The 19471-nt window shown below is 36.6% G+C and overlaps 1 protein-coding gene across 1 annotated transcript; it reads right to left on the bottom strand.

Annotated features, from left to right (window-relative positions):
• Window positions 1-10853: 10853 nt before the first annotated feature.
• LOC123531180 (perlucin-like protein) lies at window positions 10854-15705 on the bottom strand. Its single transcript, XM_053518348.1, has 5 exons — window positions 15553-15705; window positions 12789-12874; window positions 12567-12657; window positions 11731-11953; window positions 10854-11006 (listed from the first exon to the last, which is right to left on the bottom strand). Exons 1-5 carry the CDS (start codon window positions 15620-15622, stop codon window positions 10985-10987), a joined length of 492 nt encoding a protein of 163 aa, XP_053374323.1. The 5' UTR covers window positions 15623-15705; the 3' UTR covers window positions 10854-10984.
• Window positions 15706-19471: the final 3766 nt, after the last annotated feature.

Raw genomic sequence — 19471 nt, forward strand, 5'->3', positions numbered from 1 at the left:
TTAAGGAACCGTTTAGATGTGGTCCGCATCAGGGGTTTTAAAGATGTGGAAGAAAGAATAAGTCAGTAGTGAGGTGGTTTACTGCTAAATTTTATTAATTTTCATAAACAGTATAGCTATGATGTTTTTCTATATGGCTACCCTTACAGAAGCAAGCCTCTGTGGCGTACATGCTGCGTATTTGCTGTGTATATGCCGCGAACACAGTAGTACGCCAGAGGAGTACATTTTACATACACCGCATGCCGCGTACATGCCGCGTACTATTTCGACGAGTACACAGCATGTACGCAGGAGGTCACTAGTACACTTCAAGTACGCAGCACAGACTCTGAAAATTTAAGGAGTACACTGCATGTACGCAGGAGGGACTTGTACAAGAAAATAGTACACTGCATGTACACCGCAGATACTTTGAAATTTGTGCAGTACACATCATATACGCGGGAAAGACTTGTACAATTTCTTTTGGCATTTATACTTAGTTTTTTTTTTATAAGTTAAAGTCTGAAGTAAACTTCATATACGTGGGAGGGACTTGTTCATTTTCTTTTGGTGTTTATACTTTGAATTTTTTTAGGTAAAAGTCTGAAGTACACTTCATGCAGGAAGGATTTGTACATTTTTTTTTGGAAGCAAGAACTTGATTTCCGAGTAACTTTTATCTTAATAGCATAGAATAGTTCAGATTACCGGTATTCTGAACAATGAAAATTTGCCAAACTATTTGCAATGTTCAAATTTTGTGAAGCTTACATCTTAGTGATTTCTGAGCTGCACCTTGCATGCAGTGTAAAAATATATTCTTTTTCATTTTGAATTAATCCTGGAGCTTTCTAACTTGGATAATTGAAAAGCCTTATTTGAACTTCGTTGCATTACATTTTGTAATACATGAAATAATTACCAAGATAATGCCTCAACAGTGCCCGAATGAGAATAATTAATAGCTCTCACTGTTATTTGAATACTCTTAAGCAAAACACCATTCTATCATGTTTTATAAAGGCTTTAATGCTCATTATGTTAACTCATTAGGGCCTCACCAAATTAAAAAGTTGTTCATCGGATTTGCCGCTCGTATATTTTCAGAACGTTTTTGGCTAATTGCGCTCGCCGCATTGGAAAAAATCAATCCAAAATTTTTTGGTGCGCTACTTTTTACGGACGTAAAAGTGTATAAATGCTTATATAATTCCAGTCCTAGATTGTTCTCAGATGGATTTTAATCAAAATAAATACATACTACGCACACATAGTCTTGATAAATCATAACACTTATATTTAGTTGCATTAAAGTTGTTTCCCCTTGATGCAGTTACGCCATTTTCTTCAAATGTTTACCAAATTACATGCTACAAAAATTGATTTATTTCATTGAAAAGTGGATGAAGAAAAGCATACTAATTTATTTGATAACATCAATCTACATTATTTTGGTAAGGGTAAATACTTATTGATGCATGTCACTTATCTTTTTTCTGTTTTTTTTTTCTGTCCAAATGATCAGCATTTGCATACGAAAGTTGGTGGGGTAAGGAATTTACATTATCACAGCTGTTTCGCCACAAGAGTACACAGCATATATGCAGCAGGAGTACACAGCATGAACGCCGCAGGACTCGGGCCAGGAGTACACAGCATGTACGCCGCAGGAGTACACAGCATGTACGCCGCAGGGGTAGTACACCGCAGGCTCATTTGCACGTGAAAAGTGTATGTGCCGCGTATATGCTGCGTACTATTTCCCGCATACTAAATTCCTCCAGCGTACATCCTGTGTACTATGTAGTCCACAGCATGTACGCAGCAAGTAGTACGCGGAAGAGCTCATTTGCATGTCAAAAGTGTACTACAAACGTACTATCGGTGTATGTGCGGTGTATATCCTGCGTACTATTTAAAGCACTTGATTTCAGTACACATCATGTACGCATCATATACGCTGTATGTACACAGCAAGAGTGCGCAGCAGGCCTTTTTCTTCTGTAAGGGTACTGTAAAAAGAAGGAATGGAAAGCTAACAGGGAACAAGAGTGCCAGAATGTCACAATATATGCCCGTCACAGCAGATTTCTTTACTCTAGCAGCTGTATTTGCAAATGGAATTTTAATTTTGTGGTTGTTTAGTAATCAATGTAAGTCTTTTGTTTTTCTAAGTCCACAAGAAACCTCCTTACCAGGCAGAGATATCTTAAAGTACACCTAAAATTGGAAAGTAACATCTATGTTGTACCACAGAAAAGTAGTCTTGTTTTTTCCCTATGGTCAATTATAAAAATGTTACAATATAAGTTATTTATAGTAACAACTAAGGGAAGTTAATGTTAAAAAAAAAAAAAAAAAAAAAAAAAAAAAAAAAAAAATTTAAGTCCACACAAAAATCTTTACCAGGTTAGAGATTGGTCAAAATACACCTCAAAATTGGATGTAGCATGCATGTTGTACTACAGAAAAGTGGTCTCGATTTTTCCCTACGACTAGTAATGAAAAAGTTACAATAAAAGCTATTTAAAGTAACAACAAAGGGAAGTAATTCTAAAGAAGGGAACTGCGCATGACACTTCATCTCATGATGGTGTATAATTGTGCCAAGTTACATCAAAATCCCTCCATGCATGAAGAAGAAATGCTTCGGACAAAGTCATTATTTATCTGACCTTTGGCCTCTAAGTGTGACCTTGACCTTAGACCTAGGGACCTGGATCTTGCGCATGACACTCTGTCTCGTGGTGGTGAACATTTGTGCCAAGTAATAACAAAATCCCTCTATGCATGAAGAAGATATGCTCCGGACAAATTTTTTTAAGAAAATATGATAAAGGGGAATAACTAAAAAAAAAGGCAAGGCAGAGTTATTGTTCTTGAACACTGCACTTCCTCCCAATGTGTTCTATCAGTGTATGAAGTTTGAAGAAAATCCCTCCAGTACTTTTGGAGTTATGCTCCGGACAAATTTTTTTAAGAAAATAAGATAAAGGGGAATAACTCAAAAAATTGGCAAGGTAGAGTTATTTTCATTTTAGTATCCTTTGACCTCTAAGTGTGACCTTGACCTTAGACCTAGGGACCTGGTTCTTGCGCTTGACACTCCGCCTCTTGGTGGTGAACATTTGTGCCAAGATATATCAAAATCCCTCCATGCATGAAAAAGATATGCTCCGGACAAATTTTTTTAAGAAAATATGATAAAGGGGAATAACTCAAAAAAAAGGCAAGGCAGAGTTATTGTTCTTGAACACTGCACTTCCTCCCAATGTGTCCTATTAGTGTATGAAGTTTGAAGAAAATCCCTTCAGTACTTTTGGAGTTATGCTCCGGACAAATTTTTTTAAGAAAATAAGATAAAGGGGAATAACTCAAAAAATAGGCAAGGTAGAGTTATTGTTCTTGCACACTGCACTTCCTCCCAATGTGTTCTATAAGTGTATGAAGTTTGAAGAAAATCCCTCCAGTACTTTTGGAGTTATGCTCCGGACATTTTTTTAAGAAAATAAGATAAAGGGGAATAACTCAAAAATAGGCAAGGTAGAGTTATTGCTCTTGCACACTGCACTTCCTCCCAATGTGTTCTATCAGTGTATGAAGTTTGAAGAAAATCCCTCCAGTACTTTTGGAGTTATGCTCCGGACAATTTTTTTTAAGAAAATAAGATAAAGGGGAATAACTCAAAAAATAGGCAAGGTAGTGTTATTGTTCTTGCACACTGCACTTCCTCCCAATGTGTTCTATCAGTGTATAAAGTTTGAAGAAAATCTCTCCAGTACTTTTGGAGTTATGCTCCGGACAAAGATCGTTGCGGACGCACGGACGGACGCACAGACGGAGAGCATTTCTAATATCCCCTTCGCCTTTGGCGGGGGGATAAATAAACAGTGATCAACAGGACACTCCCGCATTATCGACAGATCAAGTATGTGAACCTTTTCAACAGAGTGGTGGTTTGATGCACGTGTATATATCAACCTTTACAGATCATGTTGCCTCAGCCGGAATGCTCAAAAGCCACATTTACGGAATAAGACTTGGCATTGTCATAGATGAGGAGAGGAAAATTCTTTATTGAAACGTATTCCTCATTCTTCATACAGTCATACATGCTTACGAATATGTCACGCCATTTCAATATTTATAGGTTATTAGCTTCGTATCGGAAAATATGCACGGGTTCTTCAGCGGAAATATTGCACGACTTTAGGAGCGCAATATTCTTCCGCTGAAGAACGAATGCATATTTTCCGATGCAAAGATAATAACCTTTTTATTACATACGCATCTACACGTATAAATATAACGTAAATATCATAAATTTGTTCAATAGCCTAAAAAGGATTGACAATAATGAACAAAATAGAAAAAAAAATAGTACAACAACACACACTTAATTACGTCACGCACCCGATATGAAATTCAGGCGTCAGTGTATGGAAAAATATTGACGTTTCCGGTACCAGTGTAACTTAACGGGGGATAGAAACGAGTATGTAATATTAAGACTTATTTGTATATACAAATATAGCCCCTTTCCCAAATAACACCGGACAAACATTTCCAGTAAAATGCTTAAACCGGCCAATGCTGAAATAAGTATAATTATCTTTTTTAAATGTTTTACCGAAAGTATCAAAACAAAATACTATGTAACAGTTACACCAAACGGAAGATTTGGATAATGGTATGCTTGTTGACTAATCGGTTCCTTATCCAAAAATTCCGATAATTCGGAGTTTCTTTTACTGCGACTTTTATATTAAGAAATTTAAAGTCATAAGTAAAATGTTACATTTTCTGCCATATGTCAGCCTGCTTTGTAATCTTAGACACGTCTCTACATTTTGTTATCGAAAGACGGATGCAGAAATATAATAAAGACTTCAACCTTTTTATTCACACACTTTTATTGAATTGAACAATAATAACTAATGTTATCCTCTGGAACAGTTTTGTGAAGATATCCTCTTGAACATTTTAGTGAGGAAAATTTTTATGAAGTTACCTTATCCTCTGGAAAATTTTTGCGAGAAATATTTTTGTGAAGTTATCTGATCCTCTGGAACATTTTTGTGTGAGAAACATTTCTGTGAAGTTATTCTCTGAATCATTTTTGTTAGGAATATTTTTGTGAAGTTATCCCATGCAACATTTTTTGTGAAGTTATCTTCCGCAACATTTTTGTGAGGAGCATTTTTGTGAAGTTATCCTCTGGAACATTTTAATAAGTAATAACTTTGTGAAATTATCCCCAGGAACATTTTTGTGAAGAATACGAGGGGCGGTCGGAAAATATCCGGACTTTTCATGCTCCTGTCTTTCCTCGTGCCTCCAGTCTTTCCACGTGCAACTACCTACACATATTATACATGAGTACAAGGAAATTCATTGATGCAAGCATCAAAGACGCCGCTAAGTGTTGTGTCTGAAGTACATTTATTGCAATATGAGAAATCACCTGATCATTACTTTATTAGTCTGACTGGCTACAAGTTATCAACATTAGCACATAAAACAATATAATTATGTTATAAACTGTTTAAAACATGAAGAATTAACATGATAGAAAAGCATTACCATGCAATATAAATCCTCTACTTGCAATGGCATTGCGAGTAGGTGGTCCCTTTACATACAAAGTTAAAGAAACTAAGGTCAGCACCTGTGAAAAGTTCTTATATGCAGGAGCGTGTGTATGAAGTTTCACAGAAGTGCAGTTTGTTGGGGAATGAAAAAATGTTGAAAGATAATTATTTCAAAGTTTTGGTTCACAGAAACTATTAGTTTTATTATCATGTAATGTAATGAGTGTTTTCTATTTACTGATGAAGTTTCATGGACATTAGTCACCTACATTATAGGTTTCAGAGTGCAGATTATACACAGCATTTTACTGTTTCCGTTGCCAAAACAACCAAACATTTTGTCCAAGAAAAGAATGATATAACATGAATAATCTCTATATTGCCCCTATTCACAAAGCATTAATCTTTCTTATATATTTTTGGAATATCATAGAATTCATTTTTTTTTCGGACGAACGATAGACTTGAAGTCCTCGTTGAACCGTAAGGTTACTAGGAATATGTCATTGTCTAGATTCAAATCTAATATTACAAGAAATTTAGCAAGCATAATAACCCACTGCCAAAGTGTAGAAAATATGTCAATGAAAATGTTTTTTTTTAAGTCAGGAATGGACAGATACAAAAACTGTCTATTAAAGTAAAAAAGAAAAGAAAAAAGAAGCAAGTAACAAGATATAATACAACCAGAGCAACTGACTAGTCATATAAAATCAATGAAAATATAAATTCAACAAGGAATTCTATTTTAAAGTCACTGATGCTTTGATAAGTTATGATATTTCTATCTAACCACATTTAAAGAAGTATTAACTTGTCACTGACAAATTCAGCCAAATGCTCTTTAGCCTATTGCACACTTTAATTGAAGTGTATATCTGTAAACAATGAGTATATGACACATAAGCAAAAAAAAACAACAACAAAAACAAAACAACAAAAAAAACAAACAAACAAACAAAAAACAAATAGAAATAGGAATTTGCAAAAATGTGCGCAATCTGCTGAAATTACATCACTGTACCTATCAACAAAGAAAATAAGACAAAAGGTTAAAAATAATTTAACAGCGGCACTTCCTTCGTTCATTTCAACATATATATGCTTATTGATGCCTTTATTTAGTTTGTTAATACGTTTTTTCAAGGAATTTTATGCAGGCAAATTGTAATTTTCCGTGTTTTTATTTTTTAATATTCTCTTCGAAGTTTACTGAAAGGTTATTTGTAAAATACATGAACGCTCCTTTGTCCAGGCGATTCACGCGTTACAGTATGGTATATCTGCGGTGTGTTCTATTTATAGAAAATGAGATAGGTAAGTAGGTCATTCTAAGATCAGAAATAGAAAACTTGACTTACAGAGTAACCTCCCTTATCAATAAATCGGATAAACATTTTGACGAAATTGTAAATAAAAAATATATTTTCTGCTCTACAAATAAGGAGAGGAAAGACAGATAGCATTGTTTTAAATCACATAATAAGTTGCATTACATACATTTTTATGTTTTCTTTTTGCCATTTTTTGTTTATTCAGTAAAATTTATTGTGCAATATCGTTGATCCTTTTACAAACTATTCACTGTGTTCAGTTTATCACTCCGAAACTATTCATTACCATCTTTACAGGGTCCGAAATAAAAGTGTATCCCATATACTCGACGCCGCCTTACGGGCGGCGTCGAAAAAAGTACATTTTATCGCCTATAAATCGGTTAGTTTAGTTTCAATGAGAAGTGCGTATACACGAAGTTTGGAGCATTTAAACAAGGTAGGCGTTAGGGCTAAGTTGGAGGAACAGAGATCTGTAATAAATTTCCTGCTTTTAGAGGGCAGAAAAACTTGCCGCATTTTTTAAAGGTTGCAAAAAAGTTTTTTTCTAAAGCCTGCATATCCTGTGCGACTTTTTATAGCTGGGTATCACAGTTTAGGGAGGGCAGGACAAGCGTGAGGGACAAGCCTTGGCCAGGGAGGCCCGCTGAGGAAGTGACCCCTACAATGGTGGCGAATATATTGTCACAAATTGACATACGGGCCTTATTTTATCTGTATTGTAAATGCAGGTATTGCATCATCTTTTTGTAAATTTTTGAGTAATTGAGGTAAATGTCAGATTTCACGCATGAAATACCTCTCATGTTTTTCTGTATTTCATAACTTAAATTTCCATGTAAATTTCATTAAGTTCTGTTCAGTAATAAGAAAGTTGATATTTTATAAACTTCAGTAATTTATGTTTTTATCCCCAAAACCACTATAATGGGCCTCAAATTGTCAATTTAAATTCGCGCCAAAGTAGTTAGATTTCCCGGCTATATCCTCTGAAGTCAGCTCAGGGATGCAATCACCTACCACCATAGGGAGCCAACACGGAATCAACGTATTCACGGTTTAAAGGGACTGTATTTTGAATTTAGAAATCTGTTTTGTTTGTGCTACTTAAAGTTCACAATTACATTAAAGACCTGTGTCACGTCAGATTAGAATGGAAGTATAAGAACTTTTGTATCTAGAGATACTGAACTTTCTTTTTTTTTCTTTCTTATAATCAGTTTTTTTTCTTTTCATATCATCTATTCATTGTAAAAAATCATCTTATGTAAATAAATTTGTAAATATTGTAAAGGGTGTTGATTTGTTCTGATGGTTGCTGTCGCCGGTACGGCCTTTCCTGTCACATATATAGGTTTTTGTTAACAAAGGCAGCGGTGGTAGCTAATCAATTTAGGATCGGTAAAGCGTCGGCATATCAGATTTTACACGCAAAATTATGTATGAGCAAGGTAAGTGCAAAAGCTGACAGAAGACCAAAATGCATCCAGGGCATGAAAATCCTGACTTTGAACAGTGACGCCTGTCAAAATAGAGTCTATTTTATATAAAATTATATATAAAATACCTGTGGTTTTGCGTGCTAAAGTGTGGCGCGTGGCCGTTAACTGTTACCTATTGTAATCATGGGTTGCATACACACAATAGAATTTGAATAGCCGCGGAGCAGGGCTTTAAAGTTTAAACCTTGATGAAAATACGTTTCACTGGGGATGAAATGTTGGTTCGTTGTGCTGAACTTAAAACAAAAGCTCAGTCAAAGCAGTAGAAACGAGCTTGTTCCTTAACTCCCCAAGACGTTTAAGCTGTCTCCTTTTGTTGGCAAGGTTATGCTGGTTGTTTTTATGTTGTTTGGTATTCACGTGGAATAATACTGGCTCATTTCGTGCCAAAAGGTCAAAGTTTGACTGCTAGATACTACTCGGAAGTAATTTTGAAAAAAGCTCAAAAGAAAAACTGAAAAAAGTTGCATCCCAGGCTAGACCAGGAAAATGTCCTTCTTTTGCATGACAATGCCCTCTCTCATAGGGCCTCATCTTCGGTAGAACTTATCATTTCCTTCAAGTGACAATTGTTGTCCTACCCCCCATACAGCCCAGACGTTCCCGCCTGCGACTTTTACTTGTTTCCAGAACTTAAAAAAGGCTTACTGGAAACAAATATATATGAGACCTGAACGGCTTTGATTTAAGCTGTAAATCGGTACCTCAGCAGTAGATCTACTTCATAGTTTGCAGAGGAAATAAAAAAGCTCCCAAGAAGATGGCAAAAGTGTAAAGACGTAGGTGGGGAATACTTTGGAAAAGGATAAAACGAATTTTTGGGAAATATTAAAAGATTTTTGAGAAAGAGCAAAAGGTCAAGATATTTTCCAACCGTCCCTCGTATTGCTTTGTGAAGTTATCCTGTAGAACATTTTAGAGACGTTATCATCTGAAACATTTTTGTGAAGAATAGTTTTGTGTAGTTATCCTCTGGAACATTTTTATGATTAATATTCTGTAATGTTCTCCTTTGGAACATTTCTGTGAGAATGTTTTGTGAAGTTATTCTTTTCAAGATTTTGAGAGGAACATTTTTTGTGAAGTTATCCTCTGGAGCATTTTTGTGTGAGGAATATTTTTGTAAAGTCATCCTCTGGAACACTTTTGTGAGGAATTTTTTTTTGGGAAGTTATCCTGTGGAACATTTTTGTGAAGTTATCTTCTGGAACATTGTTGTGAGGAATGTTTTGTTAGGAATATTTTTGTGAAGTTATCCTGAAAGATATTAGTGACGTTATCGTCTGAAACATGTTTGTAAAATTATCCTCTCGAACATTTTTGTTAATAGTGACAATCATCTTAAGCTTAATGACCGAAAAACACTGCAGATATCTTACCTTGCGTAGCTAAAGATATTCATTGTATACCAAAATTCCTTTTTTGCAACATTTACCGCTACCAACAGTATTACCATCATTAGAAACCTTTCTTTCAAAATATTTTTATCGCATATTTTCTAAGTCTCAGTGCCACTGTAAGCAGGGTAATTACGCACGGTGACACATATACCAAGTTTCAGTGAAACATTTACACAATAAGTCGAGTTATTACGCTGAAACTGGGCTTCTGTTTTGTTTTTAGCGACCTCAACGTTGACCATAACGAAAAAAAAAGATGTGAACAAACACACACAATTCAAATGAATTTTCTCTGCAAAGCAAAAATAGTAGTTTTGCTTAATACAAGCAAAGAACTATAAAATACATTTTTATAGCTTTTTAATACAAGTAACGGTGGCATATGAACGTGAAAGTGAACACGTTTTAGTCCTATTTGTGCGGTAATGAAAATTCTGTTTTTAATATCAAGAATTTTGACCTTGACCGCAGATAACTTGGATACAGCTACATATTCATCTTCTCTTTAAGTTGATGGCCATAAATGCACAACAAATTCTATTTATACTAATAGTGACCTTGTAACCTTCACAATTGTCGAAGAGAGCCCAATACTAATCCCAGCCTTCCACTCTCAGGGGCGTTCGTGGCCGAGTGGTTAAGGTCACTGACTTTATATCAGTTGCCCCTCACCGATGTGGGCTCTAGCCTCACACAGGGCGTTGAATTCTTCATGTGAGGAAGTCATCATTCTAGCTGGCTTATGGAAGGTCGGTGGTTTTACCCGGGTGCCAGCGCGTGATGAAATAATGCACGGAGGGAGGGGCACCTGGAGTCTTCCTTCGCCATCAAAGCTGGAAAGTCGCCAAATGACCTATAACTGTGTTGTTGCGGCGTTTAACCCAACAAAACAAACAAACTATATACTGTGAAGTTCAAATGTAAACACGAAACAGAAGTATCTCAAATTAGCGGAGCGGATGCATTGTGCAAACACATTTCGATGCATTGTGCAAACACATTTGGATTTTGTCGAAATAATAAGCCACGTCAATTTAAAACTACTTTCTAATATGTATTTAATGTCGGAAAGAAGCTTATAGAAAATTAACATAGATAAGAATTCATAACTGAGAGTAAAGTTTACAGTTTTTGTTTTATTGATAATGAAAGCAGCATTCAATCACGTGATCCTATCCGATGATATCAGTCACTCTGTAAATAGAAGAAAGAATGTTTAACATTTTTGTAAGAATTTCATTTTCAAGTACTGACTGAAATTCCCTTATAATACATTATTTCTTCATTTACATTATCATTTTACATAAAACACAAAATGAGAAATGGTTTACAACATTTTACGAGCGTTCTGGCAAACATTATTTGTTTGTTTTGGGTTTAACGCCGTTTTTCAACAGTATTTCAGTTATGTAACGGCGGGCAGTTAACCTAACCAGTGTTCCTGGATTCTGTACCAGTACAAACCTGTTCTCCGCAAGTAACTGCCAACTTCCCCACATGAATCAGAGGTGGAGGACTAACGATTTCAGACACAGTGTCGTTTATCAAATAGTCACGGAGAACATACGCCCCGCCCGAGGATCGAACTCGCGACCCCGCGATCCGTAGACCGACGCTCTACCTACTGAGCTAAGCGGGCGGGTTCTGGCAAACATTTAAAACCGTGTTTGTTTTTAGATATTTTGATTCGGACAGGGTTCGTTTCGCATAATTTCAGTCAATTATCGAAAGTAAAAGTATAAAACATATTTGAATTACAGTGTCATAAAATCAACTTGCATCATAGAAAACAAATTGAACAGCTTGTGCACCGGAAATCAGAGTGCGTTATTTTTCGCGCAGCACTGACTGGGAATGAATCCGCTTATGCAAAAAAACAAAACAAAACACTCTACATTACGAATGGCATAGCACGTACTCATCAGATTTTTCGCAGATATAATGATGTGGTACATGACACTGTCCATCATTCCATTGACCAGTGGATGGCCAAAGTTCGGCACAATTCTCATTACTCTGGATGTTGTCCGGTTCCCCTGGTGACCAGTTAGAATAGCTGCCGGATTCTATTGGGTTTTTACTCACCATCCATATCCAGCTTCCCTCTTCCATGACGTCAGACAAGCCAATCCAGTAAGCCTCTAAAATAAGAACAATTACAATTCGAACTGTAAACTTTATTTTATGTTTGTAGGTGGCAGCACTTATCAAAAGTACTCCTTTAACTTGCCACTAATTCTTTGCAGTGGAATTGATCTGGTAATGAGACTTGGGAATCTTTCAGACCATGGTTATTCATATTGTTGAAGTATGGCGGAACTTGCTACACGAGTGTGGTTTTGCACAGCTTTCAAATAATTATCCTTGTTGGTGGCAGCACTTATAAAAAGTATTTCTTTAATTGCCACTAATTCCTTGCAGTGGAACCGATCTGGTAATGTGACTTTGGAATCTTTCAGACCATGATTATGCATATTGTTGGAACGTGGCGGAGGGAATACAGACGTGCTTGATTCTCACCTGAAGGCAGATTCAAATATATTTACAGTGTTTATCCATAAGTGTCCTTGTTATGTTTTTTTCTTCAATTTTGTGAATCAGATAATAAGGACAAAATTTCTCTCTTCGAATGAAGACGTACTACTTTCGATGAAAACAAATGTCGTCTGTTCCATGTCAAAATTAAAACAGTTTAATGACTTTTAACCGGTTTAATGAGTTTGATTGGCTATATGACACAAAAACGTAACGTACGGTTAAACACTTTCACTTGCGAAACAAGATATTTATCCTCGTCTGCACCGTCCACCTCAACAAGATTTCCACCCATCCTTTCACACATTATCTGTAATATATATTATGAAAATAGAGGTTTGTTCTTTTAAAACATGATACAATATAGCGGTACACATATAGCAGATATGTACAAAGAGCAACGGCTTATATTGTTTATAAATGATATTAAACTATGATTACCAGAGCCCCAGGCCAGTCTTCCGTATCATGACTAAAGTGGTAACATGTTGGTCCATGTCTCGTCCAACCATTAGGACAAACGCCGCCTGCAATTACAAAGACAAACAAACAGCAAATCTTAACATTTACCCTGCTAAATTTCTAAAATGGTCTGGTCCATCATTCAATTTGGACAGTACCACTTATTGGATATTCACTGAAAATTTACTTACTGAATAGCGAACAGTGCAGAACATGATCAGCCTGCACGGAAAGGCTGATCTTGGTCTGCACTGATCGCAAAGGCAAAACCACGGTTAATGACAAGCCTAGAGTCGACCAAACACTTCATACAGAAAGAAAAAGGACAAAATTATTTTTATCATAGCTCCTATACGTCTTTTCAGCCAGTCTTGCGAAACTGAAACAACGAGTTCTTTTTCATACCTGTCGATGCTTATATTTATTTATCTTGAGTTGATTGTGAAGCAAGTTCTACAACTTATATTAATCACTCTCGACACCTCATTCCTGATGGAATCCAAGACCATGAGGGTATGATAGAAGAGAAGTCAGTGTCCCTTTTAAATGCTGAGCGCCAACAACGGGAGCTACTGGTACCATTTTTCACGTGGCCGGGAATCGAACCCAAGACCTCCCGCACACGAAACTGGGGCTCCACAACTTGGCTATTGGTGCTTTTGATAAGTATGGAAATACCATATCACAGAGTTTATCATTGTCTATATCAGCGATCCAGTTATAACCATTGCCAAAAGAACATTTTGATGCTACACTTTTCAGGTTCTACTTTCATTATATGTATCTGTTTAGTTTTGCAAAACTGTAACTGCTTTTTGATAGACCTTTAAGATTAAGGAAGAGGTGACATTTTTTTTTAATTTTTAATTTAAAGGTAATTGTAACAACGTTTTTTGCAGTAAACTACTGACGCTGTACACAACGAATAGATGTTTATCTGTATGAACCGGTGACTTGAACCGAGTACGTGATTGTATAAAAGACAATCAAAATGCTCTTTTGGCAATAATTATAACTGGATCGCTGATATAGACAATGATAAACTCTGTGATATGGTATTTCCTTACCTATCAAAAGCACCAATAGCCAAGTAGTGGAGCTCCCGTTTCGTGTGCGGGAGGTCTTGGGTTCGATTCCCGACCACGTTGGCGCTCAGCATTTAAAAGGGACACTGACTTCTCTTCTATCATACCCTCGTGGTCTTGGATTCCATCAAGAACTAGAGATGCTTTTGAGAAAAGCGCATGTCTCCCACAACTGCCCCTATGAAAAATGTTAGTTTCTCTAGATGTTTTAGACGAGTGGATCCAATTAGATGGTCTGGATGAGCGGATCCAATCATTAGCTCAAGGGCCATAAATCAAAAGTGCCTGGGCGGATTTGGCTAGTTATCGAACTTGGATAAGGTCTTATGGCCAAACACATTTTGTTCAAGTTTGGTGAAGATCGGATGAGAAATGTTCGACTTAGAGAGCGGACAAGAGTAAACAGACGGATTTTTTCGGTAATTCAAGGGCCGTAACTCTAAAATGCCTGGACTGATTTGGCTAGTTATCGAACTTGGCCGAGGTCTCATGGTCAAACACATTTTGTTCAAGTTTGGTGAAGATCGGATGAGAAATGTTCGACTTAGAGTGTGGACAACATTAAAAAGGTCGATTTTTCGATAATTCAAGGGCCGTAACTCCAAAATACCTAGACGGATTTGGCTAGTTATCGAACTTGGCTGAGGTTTCATGGTCAAACACATTTTGTTCAAGTTTGGTGAAAATCGGATGAGAAATGTTTGATTAAGAGTGCGGACATGAGTAAAAAGGCCAATTTTTCGATAATTTAAGGGCCGTAACTCCAAAATGCCTGGACCGATTGGGCTAGTTATCGAACTTGGCCGAGGTCTCATGGTCAACACATTTTGTTTAAGTTTGGTGAAGATTGGATGAGAAATATTCGAATTAGAGTGCGGACAAGAGTAAAAAGACCGATTTTTGGTAATTCAAGGGTCCTAACTCCAAGACGCCTAGACCGATTTGGCTAGTTATCGAACTTGGCCGAGGTCTTATGGTCAAACACATTTTGTTCAAGTTTGGTGAAAATCGGATGAGAAATGATCGACTTAGAGTGCGGACAAGCTTTGTGACACACACACACACACACACACACACACACACACACACACACACACACACAGACTGGAGTAAATCAATATGTCTTCCACACCACTGTGTGGTGGGAGACATAATGAGGTGTCGAGAGTGATTAATATAAGTTGTAGAACTTGCTTCACAACCAACTCAAGATAAATAAGTATAAGCATCGACAGGTATGAAAAAGAACTCGTTGTTTCAGTTTCGCAACACCTCAAAGTGATTTTCATCAAACGTTTAGATTATACTTGGGATGCAGCTCACAGAACATTACTACATGCCATCTGAACCTCTTTACAGGGAAGGTCCTATACGGACCCTATTTCTATTATTTACATCAAAAAATTACAATCAAGTAATCTTACGAATGACATTCAATGCAGCAGAACTGTATCATCTAACACGCAAAGTGAAGAAATATACACATTGTACAGCGGTCAAGTATATTTCGAGGGGTTAGAGCCAGAAGATTCTAAGTATATATAAATAATGAAGGCACTTACTACCTTCTGTCACTCACCTCTCGATTTAGTAGACTTTCGGATATCAGTATTGTTAAGACCCATATTTTAGCATAAAAAACCACAAATATGACTTACTGACTGACACAAAGGTTAATCCTACAAGATACAATATCACTAAGATGTTCATTGTGTATATATTATACATGTATAAGATAAAGGAAGGCTCGAGTTCCTTATCAAATAATTACTGATATAATGTCTCAGTATTTGACCTGTACTAAAACGTCGTTACTTCACAGGTACTGAAGTGTCAAATAAGTTGGAAACTTCACATATTTATAAAATTCTGACTTTTCTGTATCATGAAAAAATCATTTCTAGTTTAATAGAATATGTAGAAGAAACTACACATGCACGTTTTTCTCATGTAATTTTGTAAGTACTGGTACGGGATAAAGGTCCAATACAAATAGTCACGTTCCAGGAACGCAGCCTCCCAAACAACAATATGAGTATATTTCGATGTGTTGTAATAGACACCTACATAGAAAAATCACAGACGAAGTAAAACAAACAAAAAAACAAGGAAAAACAAACACATGAAAGAACACAGTCTGACACCACCTTAGAACGGTCTTTGGGAAACAATCTTAGAAGAGCTTAAACCGGTAAATGTGAAGCCAATATTAAATCGCCCCTTTTGGATGTACGCACGTACTGAGTGTAAAATATACTGACTAAAGGTTAGGGTTATGTTTAACATAGGTTTAATAGTGTTCATTCAATGCGTGCGTACTCTCAATGCGGGAAATTTAATGCCGATCGTAAATGTGAGCGAACTTTTATCACCACCATGTTTCAACGTTACAGGATAATGTAAATAAAAGTTATCCTTACCAGGGGAATCCCTTATATAGGGGCAATACATGGTATTTTCTGAAACCCCTCGAAAATGAATGGAAATGCCAATAATCTATTCTTTATGATGTAAAACGGTAACAAATGGCCGAAAACGCTTAAATTTCTTGTGTTTTTGAAATTTAGATCGAATTTTCGACCAGGTGGCACTATTTTGGTTTGTTTTAGGACCTAGTAAATGTCTTTTCTCGCATTTTAGCACTTCAGTTGTCTAAATAATATTGAAATTAGCAACTTTCTGAATGAAAATGACAAACATCGTAACGATTAAATGGATGTTAAATGTAAATTCCACGAATAAGGTAAAATAATTTGAAATATTGCCTACACAGGACTAAATTTTGCATATTTTTGGGGATGGGGGTGACCTGTAAAGAATTGTCATTTCTCTACATTTTCTCAATATTTTGCACAAAAACTAAGCAGAATCATTGTAAAATAGGCGTACCTTGAGAATGAATGCAAATTCATGGAAAAATCAAACAAAAATTTTCTCTTATAGGCTGATCACTACCAAATAGAATGTAAGCCTCCGCAGGTCTAGTCACAAGTAGTCCAAATATAAAAAGTACTAATCTTTTTTCCTTTCCTAGTGTATTTTCTCGGCAGCAACGTGCTTACTTTTATCCTACCGCGTTCCAGTATGTATCACTTTGCATTCTGTTGAAATCGGCATGTTCCTATCGCATGCTAGATAAAAAAGGCGGCGTAAGAATTTAATGTCACGAAAAGAGAAATTGAAAGAAGAGAATAGTAGTAAATTCAGCGGGTTGTATTTAACGAACTGTAGTTTTCTTATATAAAAGTTAACACCCACTTTTCTTGTTGGTTTTCTAATGTTATACTTTAACGTTTACCCAGGTCATTATGATATCTAGCATTCCATCTTTCATGTATATTCGTATATTTCAGTTTATACATGAAATACCTTAACCGGTCACACAGGTATACGCGTGACATGTAGTTGACCCGATCAAATGGGCATTGGTCAAACATATATTTAGAAAGAAGTTAATAATAACTATGTCCTCATGTCTAGACAGTCAAAGGTCACATAATTGTTATAAAACCCATAGACCACGGTACTGTGGCGCGCACTGTTAGATAGATACTTGTAGAGTATACACATTATTTTCCAGCCACCAATTCTGCGTCAGGGTGTGCTGTATTGAAAGACATTTTGGGATTATATTACTATTAACTGTTTTATCTATTTTGACTTGTTTATACGTTAATACAGAGAGAGGCTCGCGTGTGAATATTTCTGCATATTCTAGTTAACAATTAATACATTATATAAAGCCGACAGTGTGTTTGTTTATTTTCCATCTCTTCTCGTTTCACATACATATGAGCTCTTGATTACCCACCAAAGACACAACGCGAAGGAACAATATTCTATACGATCACGTAACACCAGCCGTAGGGTAACAAGACTCGTTTTGGTGGCCGTGACCAGGATTACGTAATCATTACAAGAACTGTGATGGACACAAAATTACGTAATTAACAAACAGTTTCATTAGTGTCAGTGATCCGGAGAAATATTGGACTAATTGCGGACCATCTTCGCGTAAGTTAGATTTTTTATTTGCTTGAATTTCTAGAATGGCGCAAGCTAACCAACAAGCACCGTTACAACAGGGTCTAAACGGGATAGAAAATGAAATGCAAACTCTTAATATGATGGGGGCACGGGGAATAGATAGCATCATATCACCTTATGAGGGTGACCCTTCTAAATTCAGGCAGTGGATGAAGGAAATGGACAAGTATGCCATACTTGTCTCCGCAAATCAAGTAAGAAGAAAAATGATTGCTTACCAGAGCAGTAAGGGTGCTGTTTCAGATTTTATTCAAAGGTATCTAGAAACAAACCCTACACATACTTGGGATCAATTAAGAACTGAACTCAGAAATAGATTCAGTGAAATCACTGACCCTCAACACGCATTACGCCTGTTGCGTGATGTGCGGCAAGGCAAACATGAAAATGTTACGGTCTATGCCGAATCCCTATTAGCCCTGGCAAAGGAGGCTTTCACAGGTCAACCAGGTGGTTTAGCAGCGGTAGAAACGCAGCTAATAGGTTTCTTCATTGATGGCCTCGCCCATGACTATCTAAAATTCAAGGTCATGCGCGAAAACCCCCAAACGTTACAGGCAGCCGTACAGTCGGCAAATCAAGAACAAAATTTAAGGAAGAGGTTCTCACTCAGATCTGGAGAGATTATGGTCACTTTGATAGGCGACCCTCACAAACAGCTCAAAGGCATGAGGAGCCTATGGAAATTAGATCATGTACGCCCCACCCGTAGATGTCAGCTATGCAACCGAAAAGGTCACACGGCGAGATATTGTCGTGTACAAAGAGCCCACCTAATACTGTTAATGCAGTACAATACAGGCAAAGGTTAAACAGAAATGCCGACATTGAGTGCTGGCACTGTGGTCAGAAAGGACATATTCGTATAAGGTGCCCTCAGTTACAAAACACAAATAGACACGCACGACAAAAACACCAGCAGCCAAAATACTCACAAATACACAACAAGCAACCTCACATTTAAACTAACACGCTCCTCACGCTTTGAAGCCGGCTTGGGGAGCTCTAGACAACATAAGCAACATAATTCAAAAATTACATATCAAGTTAATATAGCAGGCAATCCAATTCATGTTTAGTTAAGGTAGGCAAAAATAAATACAGAGCTCTAGTAGATAGCGGAAGTGAGGTAACACTTATTCATAAACGAGTTTACGACTCGCTACCTTTTGAAACAAAATTATCTAAAAAGATCAATATTAATTTGCAGTCAGTCAATGGAGGTCAATTAAAAGTTTTTAGGTCAAGTAAATATTCCATTTTACATTGGCGGAACAAAATTAAATCACAATTTCTATGTAGTATCTGATATGACCAAAAATGTTATTTTAGGAAAAGATTGGATGTTTAAATTTGGCGTTCGTATTTACTGCGGACTTACACCGTCTTCGTATAGGTAAAACTTATGTGCCTTTAGAATCTGACATACATATTCATTCGATTGCTAGGTTGCACAAAAAGGTTATATTTAAAGCCACAACTGCATACCAATGTATAGGTAAACTTAATAAAGATCCTAATTTTCCCCCG

The sequence above is a fragment of the Mercenaria mercenaria genome, chromosome 11, assembly GCF_021730395.1.
Source record: "Mercenaria mercenaria strain notata chromosome 11, MADL_Memer_1, whole genome shotgun sequence".
Taxonomy (NCBI): domain Eukaryota; kingdom Metazoa; phylum Mollusca; class Bivalvia; order Venerida; family Veneridae; genus Mercenaria; species Mercenaria mercenaria.